This window comes from Muntiacus reevesi, chromosome X (genome assembly GCF_963930625.1).
Source record: "Muntiacus reevesi chromosome X, mMunRee1.1, whole genome shotgun sequence".
NCBI lineage: Eukaryota > Metazoa > Chordata > Mammalia > Artiodactyla > Cervidae > Muntiacus > Muntiacus reevesi.
The window spans coordinates 148,785,103-148,800,118 of NC_089271.1; the positions used below are offsets into that span (position 1 = coordinate 148,785,103).

The 15,016-nt window shown below is 47.0% G+C and overlaps 3 protein-coding genes across 9 annotated transcripts in view; 1 reads left to right on the forward strand and 2 right to left on the reverse strand.

The window, feature by feature from the left end:
* Positions 1 to 1,321: 1,321 nt before the first annotated feature.
* On the reverse strand, positions 1,322 to 13,195 carry CMC4 (C-X9-C motif containing 4). 5 transcript variants are annotated; one of them, XM_065916615.1, is made up of 5 exons: positions 5,689 to 5,728; positions 5,551 to 5,602; positions 5,413 to 5,453; positions 4,023 to 4,090; positions 1,322 to 1,686 (listed from the first exon to the last, which is right to left on the reverse strand). In XM_065916615.1, the coding sequence occupies exons 3-5, from the start codon at positions 5,430 to 5,432 to the stop codon at positions 1,538 to 1,540; spliced, it is 237 nt and encodes a 78-aa protein (XP_065772687.1). In that variant the 5' UTR covers positions 5,433 to 5,453; positions 5,551 to 5,602; positions 5,689 to 5,728; the 3' UTR covers positions 1,322 to 1,537. The 5 variants fall into 5 exon arrangements, with proteins under 5 accessions (XP_065772687.1, XP_065772688.1, XP_065772685.1 ...); XM_065916616.1 differs by lacking the exons at positions 5,413 to 5,453; positions 5,551 to 5,602; positions 5,689 to 5,728 and adding an exon at positions 12,674 to 13,195; XM_065916613.1 differs by lacking the exons at positions 5,413 to 5,453; positions 5,551 to 5,602; positions 5,689 to 5,728 and adding an exon at positions 5,085 to 5,216.
* On the reverse strand, positions 5,369 to 12,666 carry MTCP1 (mature T cell proliferation 1). Its single transcript, XM_065916611.1, has 4 exons — positions 5,969 to 12,666; positions 5,689 to 5,859; positions 5,551 to 5,602; positions 5,369 to 5,453 (listed from the first exon to the last, which is right to left on the reverse strand). Exons 1-3 carry the CDS (start codon positions 6,071 to 6,073, stop codon positions 5,555 to 5,557), a joined length of 324 nt encoding a protein of 107 aa, XP_065772683.1. The 5' UTR covers positions 6,074 to 12,666; the 3' UTR covers positions 5,369 to 5,453; positions 5,551 to 5,554.
* A 453-nt stretch (positions 13,196 to 13,648) lies between the features above and the next one.
* Positions 13,649 to 15,016, forward strand: part of BRCC3 (BRCA1/BRCA2-containing complex subunit 3) — a 60,482-nt gene continuing 59,114 nt past the window's right edge. Inside the window, exons 1-2 of one of the 3 annotated variants that reach the window (XM_065916610.1) lie at positions 13,649 to 13,844; positions 14,663 to 14,679. In XM_065916610.1, the coding sequence (XP_065772682.1) occupies positions 13,722 to 13,844; positions 14,663 to 14,679 (140 nt within the window). In that variant the 5' untranslated portion in view covers positions 13,649 to 13,721. The remainder of the gene's footprint in view (positions 13,845 to 14,662; positions 14,680 to 15,016) is intronic. The other 2 variants (XM_065916608.1, XM_065916609.1) reach the window with 2 other exon arrangements.

Below are 15,016 nucleotides of genomic sequence, written 5' to 3' on the forward strand. Positions count from 1 at the left end.
TGCACTTGTTCAGTCGCTAAGTCCTGTCTGATTTCTCTGTGACCCCATGAACTGCAGCACACCAGGATTCCCTGGTGTGTGTCTTCCAGAGTTTGCTGAAACTCATGTTCATTGTGTTGGTGATGCCATGCAACTCTCTCATCCTCTGATGCCCTCATCTCCTCCTGCCCTCAGTCTTTACAATGAGTCAGCTCTTTGCATCAGATAGCCAAAGTATTGGAGCTTCAGCATCAGTCCTTCCAATGCATATTCAGGGTTGATTTCCTTTAGGATGGACTGATTTGATCTCTTTGCAGTCCAAGGGACTCTCAAGAGTCTTCTCCCACAGCACAGTTTGAAAGCATCAATTCTTCAGTGCTCAGCCTTCTTTATGGTCCAACTCTCACATCTGTACATGATTACTGGAAAAACCATAGCTTTGACTATACAGAGCTTTGTTGGCAAAGTGACGTCCCTGCTTTTTGATACACTCTCTAGGTTTGTCATAGCTTTTCTTGCAAAGAGCAAGTGTCCTTTAATTTCATGGCTGCAGTGTTGTCCTGAGTGACTTTGGAGCCCAAGAAAAGAAAATCTGTCACTGTTTCTCTTCCCCATCTATTTACCATGAAATGTTGGAACTGGATGCCATGATCTTAGTTTTTTGAATGTTGAGTTTTAAGCCAGCTTTTTCAATCTCCTCTTTCACCTTCATCAAGAGGCTCCTTAGTTCCTCTTTGCTTTCCCTGATTGCACTTATCACTTAGGAAATTCTAAGAGTTTTAGGAGCACAGTGCCAGGAATGGAGATAAAGACCAAATATATATTTTGTTATAAAGAAAGCAGCTCTTTTGCCCTTTTCCTATTTGCCCATTTCTGGTTCCCCTGTAACCTTAAAAGAACCTGATCATAGGAATGAGATCACCAGGCAATTTAAGCAAACTCCTGACTTATGTTCTCCTGAATGCACACCATGCCTCGCCTAACATGTTGATTCTTTTCCTAGACAGAAGTAAGTAGGCCTCCGCCCCCAGTAGCCCTCATAAGTAATCCTGCCAGCAAGATAACATCTGAAGAGTCAGCTAGTCTGCACACAAAGGAGAAGGATGCAGAAGCCAACCTCCTGCATCAATGATTCCCTGAGATTCTTCCTCCTTTTCCCTTTAAAAACTGTCATGGCTGATCATAATCTTCAGAATTGGAGTGAGGACAAGAGTACACGTCCTCTCCAGCTTGCCTGCTTTTCTACTGACACTTGACCCTCCATTATCGCCTATCGAACAAGCAGTCAAATCTGCCTTTAGTAACAAGAAAGCAAAATATCACATATACCAAACCAAAAATGTTCACTGAAAAGATTTATTTTAGCAGCTCAGTTTTATCACATTCTACACATTTGTTCAATATATTTATATTTGTTCTGCATAGATGGCATATTAACTTTTATAGTTGACTTTTTCATTGGATATTTGCTGCTACCTGGCCTGAAGAAAGAGTCAGGAGGATAAATAAAACCCGCATGGTGGAAACGTAGAGCAGCATTTCGGTTCTCAGCAGAACTTTACTGTGGTGTGCGCTTCAGTGTCTGCTTTTCTTCCTCTTCTTTCTCAAATCCTGAGCAGACGAGAGATCTTCCCTTGGGATATCGAGCACAACACTTACGCAGTTCTTCGATGACAGCCTGACACTTAGATTCCATGTAGTTGTTGGCTGAAAGACAGACAGGCAGACCCTAGTCATGATCTCATAGGACTCAGGCACAGGGACGTTGAGACCTGAACTTCCCAGTCCCTTTCACCTTAATGTACCTACAGACATGGAAGAAAGAGGATGTAACCACGTCCACTGAATTCTTTCTGATTTAGAGACCCATCGCAGCTTAATAAGGAAGAAAAGTATGATTTACAAAGTGCTCGAAAGATATTTTCACATCTAATTTCTTTTTCTTTAAGGCTGATTACTTATGTGCCTTCTTCTAGGGCAGCGGTTTCTAACCTCTCTTTTTTTTTGTAGGGAGGAGTCACTAATCCCTTGCACATTAGTTTGTACTCAGTTTAAGTTGGCTGCCAGATGTTCCCAAAGATACCTTTGCATTAGGGGTTGAGAAACTGCAGCCTCAGGGTTGAATTCTACTCTTTTTAACAGCTGAGCTAAGAATAAATTTATTTGGGGACTTCCCAGGTGGCGCTAGTGGTAAAGAACCCACCAGCCAATGCAGGAGGCATAAAGGATGCAGGTTTGATCCCTGGGTTGGGAAGATCCCCTGGGGAAGGGCATGGCAATCCACTCCAGTATTCTTGCCTGGAGAATCCCCATGGACAGAGGAGCCTGGTGGGCTGTAGTCCATGGGGTCGCACAGAGTCAGACATGACTGAAGCGACTTCCCATGCATGAGCTAAGAATGGTTTTTATAGAAGGTTGTAAACACACACCCACACCCACAACCACACCCACCCACCCAAAGTCCTCCTGACCTCCAAAGCCTAAAATGTTTCCTGTTAGGTCCTTTACATAAAACATTTGCATATCCCTGCCAAAGATAGACCCTAAGTCTAGGAGGATTTGATCTAAAGGTTCTAGGTAAGCTGATTGATTTGAGTTCCCCAGTACTAAAATGGGGTGCATGGGGGTTAGTCTGGGATAGGAAAGACAATTCAGATTAGCAAGAGTATGGTTGGGCAGCTAAGTCCAGGTTTAGACCCAGATCAAAGGAGTTCCAATCGTCACTGTGCCCCTTACTAGTTCTGTGACCCTAGACAAGTTACAAAGCTTATATCCATGTCACGGGTGAAAGGATTAAGTCAATGTTATTTAAAGTCCTTTCAATTGCGATTGTCATCCAGCGAGTATTTAATGGTCTCTATTTCAGTCCTTCCAGCTTTCACCGCAGCAAGGGGGTGTAACCAGCTCTAACTTGATGTGTATTCTCCTTTAGCCATATGCTGCTAATTCAAATCAGGAAAGAATCAGAATCACCTAAGAATTTATGTGGGAGAAGAAATTGTGAAAAGCATTCTTTGCAGGCAGGCGGGCAGGGGGTGGATGACCTGGGCCCATGGTAATGAAAGCATGGAGTCCTAACCACTGGACTGCCAGGGAATTCCCCTTCCTTTTTTGTCAATTTGGAGAAAGGAAAGAAAAGGATGAAAAAAATGGCATTCTTATTTTCCATTAACATTTCAGATTAAAAGATTTTAAAAATATTGCTTTCATCATAAATGGAAAAGTCCAAGAATGAAAGTTAAAGCTCAATGGAAATATACAAACAAGGGTTTTCTTTGGTGGTGAGTCTTTGGGTGAATTCTGAACATTTTCTCCTCTTTTGTTTTTATATTTTCATGGGGATCCATGTCTGTTACTTTAATAATGGGAAAAAATGATAAAAAAAATCAGTTTTCAAATTCAGATAGCCTTGTAGCTTTCTGCTAGTAATCACTGGCTGATTTAAAAAACTAAAATCTTCTAGCACTTGGTCCAACAAAATGGACCAATATTTGATTTCATATCAAATATGCCTTAGCTGAAATTAACTTTTGCCTTTAAGTTTGTTGCTGAATCCCAATTGTATTTTCACCCCACATCTTCTAACATGATTGCTCTTAAAAAGTGAGTTGTCGGCCACCAAAGTGAGTTTGTAAAGTATGACCAACCCATTTAAAACTAGTCTTTTTTAAAAATGACTTTGCTCAGCTTAGTGATTATCAACTCTGGCTGTGTATTAAAAATTCACCTGGTTAACTATTTCGATTGAGTCCTACCCAGACCCCAGCTGCAGAGAGTGTGATTTAATTGTTCTAGGCAAGTTTTTTAAGTTTGCCAGGTGATTCTAAACGTACAACCAGGATTTGTTAACCCTAAGCTTAGGTCACATTGCTTTATTTTCTGCCATCTTTGTTGATATAATGAGGAAAATCTTGACGATAAATTAATTACAGAAATATTATATTGTGAGTAGAGTTAGTATTGTCTGCTGATAAAAAGAACACTTGGTCTCTTGTTAGTTCACAGATAAAGTGGAAACATAGAAAAAGCATTTAACGTACTACCTTGTAAACATTTCTGTATTTCACAGGCTTGTTTCTGGCACGGATCCTTCTGCGGCATATCCAGAAAACTAAAATAAGAAAAATTATGTTTATTTTGTTTTTTATACATAAAGACTTTAAACCCCCTCTAGATGGAATTTTCTTCTGAGACAAGCAGTATGCACTTACAATTGCTGGAAAACAATTACACTAAAACATTCTTCCCGTTCACAGGATGAATATGCTGTATTTGTATAATATTGCATTTGGCTTGGAAAATATAAATAGCTTGAAAAAAACCCTTGAATTCAACTCATCTTGACCACTGTAAACCAACATTGGGCTAGAGGAGCCAGAGCTGCAACCTGATGGCTCTATGACTTACAGAACCACCTTTATAAACGATTTAACTACTTGAGCCTTTTTCCTAATTATTGATGTGTAAAATAGGGATAATACCTACCTGAAAGCACTGATGGAAGGATTATATGTCATAAAGGTGATAAACTGCATAGAACAGTGCCTGGAAGGCAGTAAGGACTGAACACATGATAGCTATTATTCCCGAGATTTTTTAACAAGTAAAACCTTACTTTTAATGTACATAAAGTGCTATGAGTATTTTAACTCAGGGAATGTCTTTATCGGGTAGTGAATCAGCAATATTTGGTGCTATTACTACTTCCTGAGAAAGGTGCTAGGTAAGCAGTTAAAATTTTTCTTGGAGTTCTTACAGAAACCAACTTCAGATATTTGAAACCAGAGAATAAACTTAAGTGCCCATGACTCTGATCAGCAACTTCTAATAATGTGAAGACACCATTTCAGAAAGGAAAAAGGCCCAGGAGCCTTGGTAGCTATTTCATGAATGCAAATAATCTCCTTTCTCTCTTTTTTTCCCCTCAGAGCCCCCTAACTTCTCAGTAGATCTGAGTTAGGTCAGTACTGGGATGGGAACTGGCGCAAAACCTAGGATATTTACAGGATGGGAGAAGGAAAGGCAGGTGAATTGCTGCAGGGCAAATAAGCGACAAAGAGATGCTGATGCTGCTAGCAGTTGCTCTCTTCTCTCTAAATCAGTACCAAGTCCTTGGTGATCGGGGCATCTGTTCTGTAGCAGGTGCTGACTTTTGTGGGATTCATCAGATCCCAGGTCCAGCAGATGATGTCCGTTAACGGGTCTATGGCAATTTCCAAAGGAGTCAATGGCAAGTTACGTATCCTAACTACGTGCTTGTGTTGGCTTGCTTTCTGCCTGCATAACCCTTCCTCTGCAGTTCCACTTTCTGTGTTCTTCATGGCCCTTTCTAAACTTCTGTGTTCTTGAGCAGTTTTTCACCCCGTGCCCCACCCCACCCCCAGGCCCACAGGTGGGTGCACTGCAGTGGTGAATGTCGTGATTGTCATTTACTGAACAGAACAGTGGAGCATCTCTTCCTAGAATCCCAGCACCTGGGGGGGTGGAAAAGAAAAGATCATTAGCATCACCACGATCAGAGCGAAAAAGCAGCAGCAGGGTAGGGACGGGGGAGAGAGAGAAAATACATACCCGGTTAATCATCAGGCAAAAGCTTAAGCAACAGCTCCTGTACGCCCCTGACCTGCCAGAAAAAGAAAAGTTTATAGAGTACTCTGTCATAAGAGGCCCAGGACAATGAAAAAAAACATGATTAAGCAACAGGCCTACCATTAAATGATGCTGGATTTGCCACAAGCGAGAGTTGTTGTCCATGTAGCGCTCCTCGGGGTAGAGTTGCCACATGAGAGGTAGCTGGGAGGTGAGAAGGTGGCTTGGCCTGGCTGCATCACCTAAAGGAACCTGAACTTGCTGAACTCGGGCCCTTAGGAAGCTCGTCTCCTGGTGGAGAGAAGCGATCACACAGAAAACCAGAGACTTCAGGATGGTGCGATGGATGTGCTTGAAAGCAAAAAATCGATCAAGAAATCCGCAAAGGAGAAACAATTACCTCTTCCAGGACGGCCACCCACGTGCGCTGGTACTCGTCGCGGTAGACACCCTCTTGGTGAACCCAGAGGCGATCGGGTGGGGCCCCCACATCCTGTCCTGCCATCCTGGGCTTTGGGGTCCAATGCTAGCCCTGCTTTTCTCCAGCTAAGCCTGCAGCACCCGTGCACAGGACACAGGTGTGACTTTGGGGCTTGGACTGAACACACCCATGAGCCAGGGGACCTGGTACTAGCAACCACCAACTAGAAGCTAACCTCTTTGACGCCTACTCGCACTGTCTACACTGAACCCGGGGCATCTGAAGCTCATGGCTGGTTTGAAACTTGGGGCGGAACCTCGGGTGAGGCTGCTGACGGCGAAGCACTCGAGAACTTGGGGAGGGAACGGGTTCTGGGGACACGTAGGAACAGCGCTAATGGGAAGCCAGGGGTTGGGGGCTGGTCTCGCAGTCTTTGCATTCCGCAAGCAGCATCGGACAAAATGTAGTGAGCCAAGGAGTATGCACAGCAGTGCACAGGACACACTTATTGGGGCAGGAAAGCAGTAGAACAGATGCATGCATGCCATCCGTCCCCAAGTAAAAGCCCTTTCCAAGCAGTTTCCATCTTAAAAGGTAAGACTGTGCAGGTCAAATCATGTAATCATGTATGTGGCTTTCTAAATGGCAATCAGAATTTTATTTTAAAGGGCAAACGACCTATTTACCAGTTTTCTTAGAAAGCTTACTTATAGGGGCTAGGCATTTCCAGAAGGCAGTTTTCTTTTTAGGGAAAATATATAAATAAGGTCACAACATGGAATGTTTCAGTTCCAAGAGACTCTGGGATCACGATGGTTCAGAGTTGAGAGACGGCAAATGAGAGTTACCCATCTCGATTCATTTTTATGCTTCAGATGTCACAGGAGCCCATTCTCCCACAGATGGATGGCTTTACATTCTGTTTTCCCAAGTCAGAAGAGCAGAAAAGCCCACCTGCTCTTTGAGAGGTGTAAGCGAAGCACACTTTCGGGGCCAACTCTTACATAACACAAACTCAGCTCTACCATGAGGATCCTCTTCCCACTTCTGGATCGGATTTCAGGGTCTCACAATAACTTGACCTGCATTTTGCAGGAATGAACCTTTGGGGGCCAGGTTACAGCATCACAGGGTGGCTTCCCTGGACCTCTACATTGGGCAGGGTGCAGACATGCCATTGGGGAATCCACTCCAAAAAAAACAGAGGCCTTCTATTCCCACTGGGTGACCATTAGGTAGGAGAGGGGCTGCAATACGGCTTGGGAGGTTGCTAAACCCTCAAAATGAGATTGTCAAGAGCAAACAAGAAGCCAGAATGCAGGGTGAAGTCCGAGAGGAGAACTGAGATGAACCCAGCCTTCTTTGCCAGAACAAGCTGAGTCTTATTTGTTGTTGTTTTTCCTTAACATTAGTTAAGGAAATTTTTAGTTTACCTTCCTTGTTAGTTTACCTTCACTGAAAGGTACATGGAAATATGTTTGAGAGAGGGAGGAAATGGTTTGATTGGCATGAATGATTTATGAGCATCACAGTTGCTTTGCCCATTGTACCCTGAGTGGACCTGACTCTGAGCTTATCATACCTTTTGTCTTATGAGTAAGTAAGTAAGTAAGTGTTAGTTGCTCAGTCGTGCCCGACTCTGCGACCCCATGGACTGCAGGCCATCAGGCTCCACTGTCCATGAGATTTTCCAGGCAAGGATACTGGAGTGGGTCATCATGCCTTTCTCCAGGGGATCTTCCCAACCCAGGGATCGAACTTGGGTCTCCTGCATTGCAGACAGATTCTTTACCGACTGAGCTACAAGGAAAGCCCTTTGTCTTACACGGCTCTCTTATTTCAAACTCATCAAAGGCAGAATGCCTTCTCCTTAACCAAATCCTGATTTCTCTCGGTGGCAACATAGCCTCTCCTGATCCTGCAGACTCAAAACTTATGACTTTTCCTGTACTTCCTCCTCTTCTTCAGTGGGTACATCCCACCTGTCACCAATGACAACCAGCGCCACTATCACTATTATTTGAGACCAACTTCCCCCAGATAGCAGGTTCATTGTGTCTAGTGCTGTATCCTTGTTCTCCCTGTCCAGTTCAGTTCAGTTGCTCAGTCATGTCCGACTCTTTGCGACCCCATGGACGGCAGCACAGCAGGCCTCCCTGTCCATCACCAACTGCCGGAGTCTACCCAAACTCATGTCCATTGAGTCGGTGATGCCATCCAACCATTTCATTCTCTGTCATCCACTTCTCCTCCTGCCCTCAAACTTTCCCAGTATCAGGGTCTTTTCCAATGAGTCAGCTCTTCGTTTCAGGTGGCCAAAGTACTGGAGTTTCAGCTTCAACATCAGTCCTTCCAATGGACATCCAGGACTGATCTCCGTTAGAATGGACTGGTTGGATCTCCTTGCAGTCTCCCTGTCCACTCACGTATAATATGCCTTCTCAGTCCTCTCTGCCTGTCTCAGTGCTGTGACCACAGAGGGTATATGTCTGACTCCTTGATGAAAACATCTTGCCTCTGATGACTACTGAACATTTATGTTTAAAAGTCACATTTTGGCCACTAATTATAAATTGCTTTGCATTTTGCTCTGCTTATTTCACAAGTCCTGTCCCCACCCCACCCCAATATAGTATTATAAGCACCTAGACTGAAGGAATAACATAGTACTGGGCAGTATTGGGGCACTGTGAGCCTCAAATACTAGTCAGTGTTCCTGGGCATGGATGGACATGGTATGCTGAGTAGACAGACAAAAGGCCATATTAACATGGGTAAAGAGTGGTTCATTCTTTGGGTAGATTAGATAGCTGTTTGTTATTTTGTTCAAAGCCTTTTTTTCCATTTAGCAGACACAACTATTGTGCCTCTCTTCCCTGCCCCCCGCCCCATAGCTTTGGAAAGGAGCGATCCAAGAAAAGAAAAACAGTAATTAGTGTGAGGCTGCCAGGGTTAATACCATGACAGGCAGCCTAGAGCTAAGTTTTAGCTTCCCCCGAAATGGTAAGATTCCCTACCCCCATCAGGTAACCTGGAGCCAGCCAATCAATATGCGCCCAGTAAGAAACAAAGGGAGAGCTGAAAAGCCCGCAAAACTCTGTACCAATAGAATTGCTTTGCAAACATGTAACCAATCCGCTTAAGCCAGCTACTAATTGCTTATGCATATCTTACAAATTTGCTAACAGCTTGGGCTCAGGGCTTTTTCTGACCCTGCACCACTGTGATGGGGGGGGGGGGGGCAGAAGGCCCTGGCTTGAGTCAGTAATAAACTTCCCTTTTTTTTGTGAGTTGCATTGTCTTGGAAGCCTTTTCTCTTCCCGCTTGGGGATTCGGACATCAGGCATAACATTTGGGGGCTCGTCCGGGATCCCTTGACCAGGAAAAGAGAACTAGGAATGTCAAAAACAGAGTCAAGTCTGAATTTTGAATACAGAAGAAATTGGTGTGTTCCCCCCGCCCGCCTTTAAAGTAGAAACCCAGCATTGAGGGTTTTAGGGCCATCTCAACTTCACAGGTAGGCCCTGGCAACAACTAACAGATTGTCACACTGACATTTACATGTTTTGAAGGAAAAGCAAACGTTTACTGGTTACCCTGGCTTTGAAAGGAAATACAGCCAGCAGAATAGAGGGCCAACCAATTGGATGGGCTAAGTTAGGAAAAATCACTACCAAGAGGCCTGTGAACCTCTGCGAGATATTCTTAGAGGAAGGGCACCACGTGTACCACTGTGACCCACAGGACAACATGCGGGACGTCGGTGGGGTGAGCCTGGGGACAAGCCCCAGCACACAGCCCTGGACTCCCACTCGGAGATGCGTGATGGCCCAGTGGAAGGCAACTGCAGGGATCAAGGGACTGAGAAGCTGCCCTGTGAATGCAAATCAACAAGAACCTCATCTGAGAAATGCAAAGGCTCAGTGAGAGGGATGAAGAGCAAAGCCCCCAGAATCACCAGAGAAGGCAATGGCACCCCACTCCAGTATTCTTGCCTGGAAAATCCCACCGACGGAGGAGCCTGGTAGGCTGCAGTCGATGGGGTCGCTAAGAGTTGGACATGACTGAGCGACTTCGCTTTCATTTTCACTTTCATGCATTGGAGAAGGAAATGGCAACCCACTCCAGTGTTCTTGCCTGGAGAATCCCAGGGACAGGGGAGCCTGGTGGACTGCCGTCTATGGGGTCGCACAGAGTCGGACACGACTGAAGCGACTTAGCAGCCCCAGAATCACAGGTTGTATGAATGGAACACAGTCTCCCTAAAGGTGATCCTTGTGACGCTGGCCCCTAACTTTTTCTTGGTCAAGTAAGTTTGGGAATCTTAGGGAAGCATAAAGCACCTAAGGATAATAAAAGCTCTGGCAAGTTATGCAGTCACGAAACTTTAACATTCTCCCCAATTTATCTGATTAGAGAACATTCTTCTCTATATGACACTTGTGCATAAACTTCAGGGCCCTGTGAACTAAGATGAATCTCTGAAAACCTCGAGATAAACTTAGGTACAAAGTGCAATACAACACACAGAACATAACCCTGTTCCACTCAACTCAAGAACACTACCAGATGCAAATTCAAGTGGACTCAAACAAGTGTTTACAGGGACTTCCCTGGCAGTCCAGTGGTTAAGAGTCTGTGCTCCCAATTCAGGGCACATGGGTTCCATCCCTGGTGGGGGAACAACCTGCATGCCTCACAGTGTGGCCAAAAAAAGTGTTTATATTCTTTTATTACCCATGAATGTAGGGCTTCCCAGGTGGCGCTCGTGGTAAAGAATCCACCTGCCAATGCAGGAGACGCAAGAGACATGGGTTCGATCCCTGGGTGGGGAAGATCCCCTGGAGGAGGAAATGACAACCCACTCTAGAATTCTTGCCCTGAAAACTCCATGGGCCGAGGAGCCTGGCAGGTTACAATCCATGGAGTAACAAAGAGTCGGACATGACTGAACGACTGAGCATACCCATGAATACACTAAAAAAGATTGCCCCCATGGGGGTTACCTTGATGGTAACCTGAATATGACCAGGGACCATACTGGCCTAGATAGACTATTTATTAGTAAGGCAGTTTGTAAACTATTTTAAATAGATGACAGATCACAAAGAAGGACTTCCTTAGGTATGTAAGTACAACCATTATTTTTCATGTATAAAATGAATTATTGTCTCTTTTTAAAAATTTATAATTTGGTTTAACTTCCAGGTGTTTGAACAGCTTTCAAACTTGAATCAGTCGGATACACTTATTTTATTTGAAGTGAATTAATAAACTCATCTAATTACAATGAGTGAAGTTATTAATATCAAGAATGCCAGCCCTGGAGTCAGTCTGGCCTGTATATGAATGCTGGTTTTGCCACTTCTTAGCTCTGTGACCTCGGATAAGTTAAGCTCTCTACACTCCAGCTTTCTAAAATGTTAAATGAGATAAAGAACATATTGATCATGATTGTCAGCACTTACCTAGCAGTTTCTACATGTCTTATATATATTGACACTTGCCATCTTCACAATCACTCATGAGATACTATGATTACCTTCACTTAAAGATGACAGAAGTAAGGCACAGAGAAGTTAGCTAACTTGCATAAGGTAACATAGCTAGGAAGTTGCAGACGCCGGTTCCAACTGGGGCAGTTTACACATATGAGACATAGAGATGCTTCGTAGTCTAGCACATAGTAAACTTGACATAAATGTTATTTTTTTTCTACTCCAATTAAACTTTAGAGCTGTCTAATGCACCCATGAGCATTATAAAAGAGACTGTCAATGTTGAATGTGAGATTGACTAACACCAACCACAGACAAAAGGTGTTTTTCTTCTCTTTTAGTGCTGCCTAAAAGTGGTTATAAACGGAAGAAGTCCCATCAGAAAACATAATAACAACAGCCATTCGTGCACCATCAGCTCAGGGCACACTAGCCGCGAGGAGCAATTGAAAAGAATACATGCTGTAAAATCGAAGCTTAAGAGCAAAATTGGATAGGTCGAGTATAATCGCACACTTGAAATGTCGTCCCTGCTTCATCATTAGCAAAACGAATAGTGGAAGGATCTGTAATATGATTCTTAAACTTTAGGTAAACAATGGAGGTTGCTGGCATGGATGTTCCTGATAGTTCCACGGGACGTTGGCCCTATTTGTGGGGAGATTGGGGTTGGAACTGACTTGGGAGAAGAGCAAAGCATCAACACGTCCTCCAGCAGCACCCTGGGCGTGTTCCCTTTCCAGTACTGGCCTGTTCGCCTGGCTCCCAGACTACACACGATACCGGTCAAACCAACAGGCACTGACCGGCCGTAGCGGCAGCACCGCATAGATTGTCTTTGATTTAGACTCATTCGAGAACCTGCGTGTAATTTCTAGCCTTGGCAGTTGGGAGATGCGTACTTTCCCTTATGGCGTTTTTATCACACCTCCAAAGAAAATGACTTTTACGTATAATTTCACCGGGTCTGATATCACCGAGACAAGGCGAGCTGAGGAAACTCGTGCATATCTGCGGCGATCTGAGACACATCCGACCTCGAATCGAAACTTGAGTTCCCCTTTCCCTTTCCCTGTATCAAACACAGAGATACCTAAAAGCCTTCGGAGAAAGTAGCAGCCACCAAGCTTAGGAGTGATACTTTTCAGATACAGTGTAGCACTGTTTCTGCCAAGAGGTTACTCACATGAATATAGTGTTTCTTGGGCTAATTAATCCGCCTCAAGAGCAGCGAGGCTACAACTTCAGGTCACCCACCCCGGGCCACTCAAGCCGAGATCGGGACGTGAGCCCGGGGCGAGCCGAGGCGCATTCCGAGCCGAGGTCACCGAACCGAAGTTACGGGGCGCGGGCCGGTTACCGGAAGTGGTCCAGTGAAAGAGTGGTCCCAAATTCAGGGCCCCTAACTTGGAAACAAAATAAAAGAACACCTTAACTCGGGACCCAATTTCCAAAGAGTGTTCCCAGGGCGCGAGAAGGCCGGCGGGGGCAGTGATGCCGCTGGCGGGAGGTCCCCGGAGCGTGTAGGCCGCGCACGGCTCTTCTCGGCGGGCGGGCAAAATGGGCGCCGGCGAGCAGGAGGCGCCGGCCCTGCCGTACGCCCGTTCCTCACACACCACGTCCGCCCGCGGCCCGACAGCGCCGCCTCCCTGCCGCCCCCCGAGCCCGGCCCCACGTCCTGCCCGCGGCCGGCCACCGCCCTCCGCCCCGACGGCCACGCCTGCCTCAACCGGCGCGGGCGTTTCCCAGGTGCCGCTGGGCCGGCCCCGCCCCCACGTCCCAAGCTCCTCCCCCGCGCGCCCGCCCGCCCTGCCCCGCGCCCAGGCCCCGCCTCTCCCCAAGCCCCGCCCCCGCCCGCCCACCCGCACCGCAGGCCCCGCTCCCACCTCCCAAGCTCCGCCCCCGTGAGCCCGCCCGCACGGCCCCGCGCCCCATGCCCCGCCCCACGCCCGGCCCCCACGTCCCAAGCTCCGCCCCCGCGCGCCCGCCCGCCCCGTCCCTCGCCCCAGGCCCCGACTCCGCGTCCCAAGCCCCGCCTCCACGTCCCAAGCTCCGCCCCCGCGAGCCCGCCCACTCTGCGCCCCAGGCCCTGCTCCCACGTCCCCAGCTCCGCCCCCGCGCGCCCCGCCCCGCCCCGAGCCCCAGGCTCCGCCCCCCGCGGAACCCGCCCGGCTGAGCGGCGGGTTGGCCAGGCCCGAGCTGGCCGGAGGCGGACGTGAGCGGGCCGGGCCAAGATGGCGGTGCAGGTGGTGCAGGCAGTGCAAGCGGTCCATCTGGAGTCGGACGCCTTCCTCGTGTGTCTCAACCACGCTCTGAGCACGGAGAAGGAAGAGGTGATGGGGCTGTGCATTGGGGAGGTAAGTCAGCCGCCCAGCTCGGCCAGGACCCTGCCAAGCGGTCCCCCCACTTCCCTGGGTGGCTGCTGGCCGCGCCCGGGGCTCTGCAGGCCACAGGCCCCCTTGGCTCATCCTTGGATAGGTCCTTCCCTTTGCCTCGGCTCGCTGAAAGCTTCTGGAGCCTTCCACAAGCCCCCAGCGGTCCCCATCAAGCCTTGGGGAGCGGCGGGGGGGGGGGGGAGAGAAGACTTGCATTTTCTCCTGGGTGTGCTCAGTCCTGGCCGACTCTTTGCGATCCCGTGTATTGCAGCCCGCCAGGCTCCTCCGTCCGTGGCATTCTCCAGGCAAGAATACTGGAGTGGCTTGCCATTTCCTCCTCCAGGATATCTTCCCCACCCAGGGGTCGAACCTGGGTCTCCTGCATCTCCTACATTGGTAGGCGGGTTGTACTGTGTGGCTTTTCTTTAGATCTGGAGTTAGCACCCCAGTGACCAAACCCGCGAGTCAGAACAGAAAGAATCTGTTATAGTGAGGCCATCAGTGTATTAGGAAGCAGGCGTCCACGATTAGGGCCTTCACTGTCCCTCTAGGAGTCATTTTGAGGACATCAAATAACCTAAGACAGGTGAGACTTTCCAAGAATCCCAAATTTCTGCTGCGTTAAATATTGCAGGGGGCGAAAGAGACCGAGCTTACTTGTTGACAATCCGAAGTAAAAGTTGTCCAGGCTTTCATGCTGGTGTACAGGAACCTATCACCTGATTTTCATTTTATCTGCATCGTGTACCTCTAATACGGTTAATGTGATCAATAATCTTTTCTGCTCTTTCCCACTCTAGTTAAATGATGACTTAAGGTAAGAGTCTATTTGTTTATTCCTATCTTTTGATCTCTTTGTTACTGTTAACGCCAAATTATCACAGCTTTCCCAGTATTTTGGACCGGTTGTATTCTAACTTACCATGATGACTCTGGAGCTCCCTCAATAACCCAGTTTCAATCCCACCCCACCTCTGAAAGTTGTTTTCCACCTGATTTTCTAGTTAGGAGGATTGGCAGTTGAGATATGGTTGTGAAAAATATGGTTGTGGGAACCAAGATCCTAAGTGAAAGCTCTTTGGGGCAGATGGCGTGCATGGGAAGGGGCCGTGTCCCTCAATTAATCCATTTCTCTGTCTAAATTGTCAGTGGCT